Source organism: Solenopsis invicta, chromosome 12, assembly GCF_016802725.1.
Source record: "Solenopsis invicta isolate M01_SB chromosome 12, UNIL_Sinv_3.0, whole genome shotgun sequence".
NCBI classification, from domain to species: domain Eukaryota; kingdom Metazoa; phylum Arthropoda; class Insecta; order Hymenoptera; family Formicidae; genus Solenopsis; species Solenopsis invicta.
This window is the reverse complement of record NC_052675.1, coordinates 10,790,405-10,798,627: the sequence shown is the minus strand read 5'-3', so window position 1 is coordinate 10,798,627 and position 8,223 is coordinate 10,790,405. Positions and strand designations below refer to the sequence as shown.

The 8,223-nt window shown below is 40.4% G+C and overlaps 2 protein-coding genes across 15 annotated transcripts in view; one reads left to right on the top strand and one right to left on the bottom strand.

Annotated features, from left to right (window-relative positions):
* Positions 1-86: 86 nt before the first annotated feature.
* Positions 87-5,005, bottom strand: LOC105199368 (alpha-(1,6)-fucosyltransferase). 4 transcript variants are annotated; one of them, XM_026137464.2, is made up of 7 exons: positions 4,479-4,746; positions 3,466-3,745; positions 3,143-3,316; positions 2,840-3,058; positions 2,655-2,736; positions 1,877-2,581; positions 1,565-1,799 (listed from the first exon to the last, which is right to left on the bottom strand). In XM_026137464.2, exons 2-7 carry the CDS (start codon positions 3,699-3,701, stop codon positions 1,782-1,784), a joined length of 1,434 nt encoding a protein of 477 aa, XP_025993249.1. In that variant the 5' UTR covers positions 3,702-3,745; positions 4,479-4,746; the 3' UTR covers positions 1,565-1,781. The 4 variants fall into 4 exon arrangements, with proteins under 4 accessions (XP_011164742.2, XP_011164739.2, XP_011164741.2 ...); XM_011166440.3 differs by lacking the exon at positions 4,479-4,746 and adding an exon at positions 4,907-5,005 and having other exon boundaries at positions 87-2,581; XM_011166437.3 differs by having other exon boundaries at positions 87-2,581; positions 4,479-4,748.
* A 678-nt stretch (positions 5,006-5,683) lies between these two features.
* LOC105199367 (maternal protein pumilio) overlaps positions 5,684-8,223 on the top strand; it is a 94,597-nt gene continuing 92,057 nt past the window's right edge. For 3 of the 11 annotated variants that reach the window (XM_026137471.2, XM_026137470.2, XM_026137467.2), the window contains exons 1-2: positions 6,028-6,327; positions 6,942-7,517. In XM_026137471.2, the coding sequence (XP_025993256.1) occupies positions 7,422-7,517 (96 nt within the window). In that variant the 5' untranslated portion in view covers positions 6,028-6,327; positions 6,942-7,421. Of the gene's footprint in view, positions 5,836-6,027; positions 6,328-6,941; positions 7,518-8,223 lie in introns of those variants that run through there. The other 8 variants (XM_039455811.1, XM_026137472.2, XM_026137469.2 and 5 more) reach the window with 6 other exon arrangements.

The following is an 8,223-nucleotide window of genomic DNA, read 5'->3' as shown; positions in this document are numbered from 1 at the left end:
TAAAAATTATATATCCTTATATAAACTTTTGTTTATATAAGGACACATATTTTTGTGTTTTAATATTAAGTAAGTATATAGATGTATTTCGTGAATTAAATATTTATTAGTCAAAATCAAATTCAAATTTTATAGTAACAATTCTTTTTGCGTTTTGCGTATAAAATATATTACAATATGCATACAAGGAAAGTTCTTCTGTTGAAGATAGGCCTCAAGCCTAGCTCGATGTTACACGTACGAATGCCTTATATACATATATATTCATACATATGTAAAATGATATATATATATATATATATATATAACATCTTATATAAATCGCTTAATACATTAAGCTTTAGAACTGCCTAAGTGTGGTACATGTATGGAAAATATACAGAATGTTCCAAAAGTCTATATTTTAATGACACAATCTCAAATTTCTTAATTGACACGTGTGTGTGAATCCGTGCGTGTTTTTACAAAATACAAGTATTTATGTTTATTAAAATTATTTTTATAATTTTTATTTTTTTCTAATTCATAATTTAAAACACAATTGGGATCATATATTTATTCATAATAAAGTGCATATTAGGAAAATAACATTTAGAGATTCTATAAAATCATTTTTTCTAATTTAATACTGTATTTTATATAATATACAACCACATACACGCACATGAACATGTCTTTAAGACTCTTTTAAAATTATATTTAAAACTGTATCAAAATATACTGATAGCATAGGCTCTGTGGAACATCCCATATCATACAATTTGATTGTTGTGATAATGAACATTGAACAAGTCATTCGAAATAATTCCATGAATTTATGTATGTACATAGTATAATGGAACGCGCAATAAATGAGAAACATTTGTATCTTTACATCTTTTTTAGGGACATTAAATTTCAGCTTGTAAACATGTTTCGTGTGATGCATTGGCACAAACGTGGGATACGCAGTAAACTTTTTTCAGTCTATTTCATCTATATTATGTACATATAGAACAAATTTGGTTTGCCGATAGAATATTAAGAATATCGAAATATTATACATTTCGAATCATTATATTTTCAAATATAATAATTTAGTATAATATCAATATCTTTTAATTAAATCTCTTTGATTAAATTAACAATCACATTTCGTAACTTCAATGAAAATATATTAAAATATTACAAATACTGCTCTTTGCTCTATACATATATTCGCAAATTATTATCTTATCCTTAAATACTATCTACATATAGTATCAATTTATAGTTATATAAAAAAAGAATCTCAAATGTTTGGAAAGTGGTGTTTCTATTATACTATTCTATAACAAACATTGTAAACCTTTTAAAATTAAATCATAGAATTCCTTACTTGACAAGTCATGGACATTTGTGACAATTTACAAGCATTAAAATTGTAGTTTACAAGTAGCAAAATATATACATCGTATCATCTTTATTATCTTAAGAATTCCAAAGAAATAACGATTTACTCAAAACTCCATTTTGTTAGACTTGGTTCGACCACTCTGATTTAATCGTCTTTATTTTCCAATGGAGAAATATTCGAATATTTGGGAAAATCGACAGCATCAACAGGATTTTTAACTTTGAAACTGGGGAATAATCCTGTCATGCTAGTTCTGGTGTTGTAGCCCTTAGAATAACCATCCCAATGATTACCAAAGACATCAATCAAATCTCCAGCTTTTAATTCCAATTCCCCGTTTTTTCTTGGTTTGTGATCCAAAATTGCTACATGGGGATGTGGATTTTGTCCCCCATAATAATATATATCATCGAGGGATGTAAATCTGTCATACGCGTCCGCGTAAAAGGTTTGCATTAATTCATACGCGACGCGACATACTTGAGAACTAAAAGTACATACCAAGTAATCGCATTCCGACAGAAGGTGAATATCAATAATTATTCCCTGCAATGAGGTATCCGAATATCGCTTTGCTACGGATGCTGTCTCAGCGATTTCTGGATCGCCTATAATCTCGTAATTCGGATAACGTTTCCTAGCTGTTGTTATCACTTTCGGATCGTCGCTAGCTAAAAAGACTCTCTTCACGTCCGGTTTCGTTTCAAATTCATCAAAATATTGTTCCACTTTAGTCATATATTCATCTATATCATGATAAGCTGCCTCCGTACCTACTTTGTCGGTTCTACGTACATGAATACCGACAATAGGTTTCTTAAAACCAAGTCTTTCTTTTGCCTTTTCCAGCGTTCTCTTTACATGATCCTGAGGTCGCATTAAATATTTTAACACTTGCCCTACCCACCAAACTAAAGGATGACCGTGAATTTTCTCTAATCTTGGCGCTAAGTCCGCAGGTACGCTGGGTGGTTGAAACCTCGGCTTAGGATAAACGTTATCTACAATTGGTAGAGATATCACTTGTTTAGAGGGATCTCCAGGCCAATTAGAATGCGAAGTACCAGTTGTAGACAAACAATTGTCACTGAGGGGTTTAAAAACAGATTCCCAGCCATCCTTGTGATACCTCCACCCTTTGGATTTCATTATTAATGTTCTTTCTGTACCATAAGCCACTAAGAAGCAATATGTGATGTGATGAATCTATGCAAAAAAATATGCATACTCATTTATCTGATTATTAAAGGCTTACATAATTATATCTAATTTTTTTTACCTGACAGCCAAAACCACAACCTTTATTTAAACTACATATCAGCTTCTTTGCCTTGTTACAATCTGGAGGATTTTGTAAATATCTTAAAAATAAATACAAGATAGCTATATTAAATTATAATAAGACTAAAATAGCTTAGTTTCTAAATACTTCAATACATTGTATTATATAACAATAAGTGTTACCTAAATCTTTGCTGAACAAGATCAGATAAATCTTTTGCTTCCTTTTCCCGCCATTCATTATAACCATCTGCTTTCTTTAATTTGTCAATATTTATTATAAGTGATTTCTTATGCTCCCATGCATTTTTCATCACATCCTGTATCTCCTTCTCTCTTTGATCATATGTAAATTCATCAATGTGCTTCTTGAATTTATTCAACTCAGCACTAACATAGTACCTGTAGCATAAAACTAAGCACGTAATCTTTCATGTAACATATTAAACATAATTTTTTTCAATTTTGATCAGTTATTATACTTACCACATCTCCTGAATGTCGTTCCTCAATCGCCGTCGCAATTCTTCATATTCTGAGGAAGGAACCCCATGTTTAGATCCATCTTGATGATCTATTAGGTCATAATAGACCGATGCTTTCTCGAGCTTGTCTTGTATGGAGCCTAAATGGTCCCCTTGTATAGATTTCGCCCCTTCTCTGAAAATCATATAATCTATCCAAATAAAAAGATCTTAGTGCTCCATGCCTTAAATTTTGAATTTATCAAATTGCTAAATTGTTCTGTTTTCTTATCATATATATATATATATATATATATATATGCAATATATTACATACAAACATACCCTAATATAAAGTTCTTCAAAGCATCATTCTGCTTCTTTAGAATTTCAAAGTCATTAACCATTTGTGCTAGGCGTTGCGTGTTCTCTTTGTTGGCAGTGTCAGCATCACGGCTCGACAATGAGTTGGACTTAAATATATGAACAATTGTTATAATCAGGACTAAAAACCAAGTGGCCAGCAATGCTATTCCTAGCTTTCCTAACCAGCCAGGTCGTCCAGAACAAATTGCTGCCATTTTTAACAGATTGCTACTTGTTGTGATGTGTCACATTACGAAATCTGCAAATGCAACAAATAATATTAGACTTGTGCACAAGAAAGATGTTTAACTTTTTCACCACACATACACACACACACACACACTCTCTCTCTCTCTCACACACACAATACTATTGCGTATACTATAAGCAACTTCAGTATTCTCAAATGACACATATATGCAACTTATTGAATCAATCACAAACATAAAGAGCTTATGAACGTAAACGATTGTACGAGCATTATCCGGTATAACGATATGGAGAAACGATTTTTTGAACGTTTCAGGGTTTTCGATCGCGACGTAATCTCGCATCTCTCGCTAAAACTGTTACTGCCGATCATCGTCGTAGGGCAGGAAAATCGGAGCACAAACGTAAGCTCGTATCTCGAAATGCCAACAAGTCAACTGAGCGGAGCGGCGTTAATTACTTCCGCTATATCACGCTATATACGATCGTTTCGATTGTTCCAACCTCTACGTCGCCGTTCGATCTCCTCGTGTCGGCATGGCAGGCACGCGTGCGAATAACGCGAACGCGGTGGGATGATAAATCGGTTACGAGAATATCAAGTAACGTACCGTTGCGGGGGATCGGGTACGCGTGCGAGATCGGAAGGGTTAAGGAAGCCGAGACCACTACGATCGTCGATGGCGCGGGGTACGTGAGAGAAACGATCTCACGCCGATCGTGTCGAGCGCCGACGAACCGAGTCATTCGAGTTCGCGGATCGCGAGCGGGATATCAATTACCGGTTTCAACCTCCGGTCTCCTCGTGCGATCCAGTCCAACCACTTTTTCGCGTTTACGTGTCGGCCGATCGCCGCGCGCCTCGCTGACTTACGACAGACGATACGACGATTATCTATCATCTGTCTACTACTGTTGCGTGATCGCGAACGCTCGAATAGAGACGTCCCGGTCCCGGCCGCTGTGCCACTTGTTCTTCACTCGATGTCCACCCATCTCGCGCAACTCTCGCACTCGAGAGCGAGGATGGAAGTCGGGTTAGGGAGGGCTGATCGTCGCGCGTTTAATACTAGGGTGACTTTTATCGAAACTACAGTTAACTTGATTAACTCGACGGAATTGCTCGCGCTGCGAAATTTCTGGCTGCATTATTTATCATTTTTAATCTAATCTTATGCCATCTGTGTGTCAAATAGCAAAAAAAACTTACTTAACGTAATAGTGGAGTTCCAGCAAACACCAAATACAACTGTTATAGATGCAAAACATATATATTTACGAATATGTTACGTAACAATTCGTGTATTTCATATCTGTGTTGTTGGATCTATATGTTATTACTTGATAAGCGAAGTTTTGATAAAAAAAAAATCGATTCTGTTTAGTACAAAATTTATGACTGCAATTCGTTCCCAATCTAATTTTTCTATCCACATGTCAAATGACGAAAAGTGCATATTTTCTATGCATCATCCCAGCAATCAAATTTACGTACAATAATTTTGTAGAGTTAAACTATTGAGCTTTTCAAATGATTGTATATTAGTGTATATAGTAGATATTAGGAATAAGAATTAAAATTTTAGAATTAATTTCCTCAATAAATACTATAAATAATTATATCGTATGACATTCACGGCTTTTGTCTTATTCGTATCCACTGTAGGTGTTACGTTTAATATTCATTGAGAAAATTGATTCTAAAATTTCAATATTGCTTTATTGTGCGCAGGGTCAAAAGCCCGCTTTATATCTAGATTATTCGATTACTCGTAATCGACGCCGCAAGATCAATGTTCAAAAGTTTCGCGCGCGCGCGAGGCCATTTCCCCTTCCTCCACCCCCCTCATTTCCGCCCTCGTCAGTCGACGTTGCGGACTGTTGCGGACGCTCGACGACAGGTGGCGCCAGACGGTCCGTCCGCCTCTGTCGCGTTCCAGCATGAAAATTGAATTTTCATCGCGGCCACGGGGGATTGGCGAAGCCGAGCACGACGCGACTTTATACGATTTATCTCGCCGAGCGTGATGCGATACGTCGACGCGCAAAAAGCGAGATGTTTAATTGAGATAAACCGAAGCGAGAGAATCCCGAACGCGTAAGAAAAGATTCGAAAGATTCCTCGTTACACGAAACACGGTGAGTTGATGGATTGGCGAGCTGGAGGTGGGGGGAGAGGGAAGGGGGGAGCATAAATCGCGTACAAGACGCGGTACGAGCACGCTATTACGAGGCTAAAGCGAGACGGCATGACACATAGCCTTCCGTCCTTCTTCTCCCACCCCCTCTTCGAGCTGCTCCGCGCCGTCACCTCCCACCACGAAAATCGCGCACGCAGCATCCTTGCGCGCGAAACACGCGTACGCCGGTGGACGCACGACGTGTGTCTGTGGCTCGCGTGGCTGTACATAGTACCTGTGAATAGTGTATTTTAAGCCCTAGTTTTAACGAAATGACCGTGTGAGGAAGTAGGCGAGAGAGCCGCGAGACGGAGAGTGCAACGTGAGTGCAACTTCGAGATAGGAGGAAAAGAGAGAGGGAAAGAGGGTGGCACAGACGACGAAAAGAGAAGGAAAGAGAGAGAGAGAGACGGTTGATCCTCGTCGTCAAGAGGCGTCCGCCGAGAGCGAGGTAAACGTTCATCGAGATTCGCGAATTCCATCGGAGCCGGACCCGGAGGTCGAACTTTGAGTCTTCCGAATTTTTTGTATCTCCTCTGTCCCCCACCCTCCCCTCTTTATCCATCCCCCATTTTCCTCTCGCTCGCTCGCTTGTTCCGTCCATTTCCCTGTCCCTCGATCTGCCTCCCTTTCTCCCGCTCCCTCTCTCCTTTCTCGCATGCAATTCTCGCTTGTTTTATCTTTCCTTCCTTCCTTCGGCCTTTACGCGAGCGTATTCGTCGTGGTGCCGTCGGTCGGTTACTCGATCGGTCGGTCAGTTCGTGCGTGCGTCAGATCCGTTCTCGTATCGTGTTTCTCGCTTCAGCCAAGGATCTCGCTCGGACGAACGAGCGATCCCGCGGTCATCGTGCGCGCCCGCCGCCGTTCACGACGGTTTCCTTTGTGTCCTGTCTCTTTTTCTCCCTCTATCCGTCTCTTTCCCTCGTCTGTCTCTCTCTTTCTCTTTCTCTCTCACTCCGTATCCGGCGCACACCAGGCGCACACAGTGTTGTCAAAAATCCGGCAGCAGCGCGCCGGAGCTGCACGCAGCTGCCATTGCTGTAACTGTCTGGTTTTCGCTCGCAGCTCGGTAAATACGCTTCTTCGGCCTGTCCCGGGTTAATATCGGCGTGCCGCTCATCACCGTCGCCGTCATCGTCGCCGCCGCCGCCGCTGTCGTCGCCGCTGTCGCAACCGCAACGGCAATTTCGACCGCAGCCGCCTCATCGCCGTCGCCGTCGTCGTCGCTGCCGTCGTCGTCGTCGTTGCCGCCTTCGCATTCGTCATTGTCTTCGCTGTCTTCGTCCTCCACCTCTTCGTCGTCGTCGTCGATCGGAAAACGGTTGGTGAGGATGTGCCGCCGTTAACAATTGCGCGCGCGCCTACAGAACATGTTCGCTCAACGGCCGTAGCGAGCGACATCATCCACGGCATTTCGCCAGACGCCGCCGGCTCTCTTCATACGAGAGCTAACCCTCACGAGGCCGAGGGTGCATCCCCAGGACGTTTGGCCACACCGTATTCGCCGTGCCCGGAGACAGCGGCGCGGCCTGACAACACGAGGACATGAAGTGGCTCGGCGCGAGCAGCGGAGGCGCCGGGGGCGAACCGGCATCCTCCATGCAGCTGCATCACACCTCCGCCAACGGCCACATACCCACGGTACATACGCACGTCCGCTTCTTTTCTCTCTTCCCCATGTTTTTTCTCTCTCTCCTTTTTGCCGTTCGCGATCGGCTTCCCTCGATCGCGGGAAATGCGCCGATCGCGAATCGTGATTGTGACAATTGCGGCGCACGAGATCGGTCGCCATAACCTCGACGGGTAGTCGTGCCGAGAATACGAGCGTTTGCAAATGTCAGCATGAGTGTTAAAGTGTCTCGACGAGATGGTTACTTCGGATTTCTGTGCACAAAGCGAGAGAAATGTGCCGAGTGGATTGTACGAAGTGACTGTGAAAACGATGTACCTAATATCATGTCCAAGCTAGAAATGCTAGAGGCAAAATTGAAAAAAAAAAACTGCGTTTGTTTCAGTATATGTTTAGCTATTAATAGCTCTCAAGTTGTAAGGGATTGAAAAATAGAGAAGCTTTATTAACAAATTAAGTTTTAATGAACTAAATTTGATTAAATAAAAAGTACAATTATATAAAGACAATTAAATTGCAGTAACGTTTAATATGTTTTTAATTTTAATTTTATTGAATTTTAATACAACACATTGGATATTAAAACTTGAACAATTATATGTATAAACAAAAGCAAGTTTTGCTGGAACAATCGCAGATTAACATTATTGTTTAGGTTATAAAAACTGCATGGAAAAGTGTAATCATAGTTTTAAGTGATTCATGTTTTACAAATAT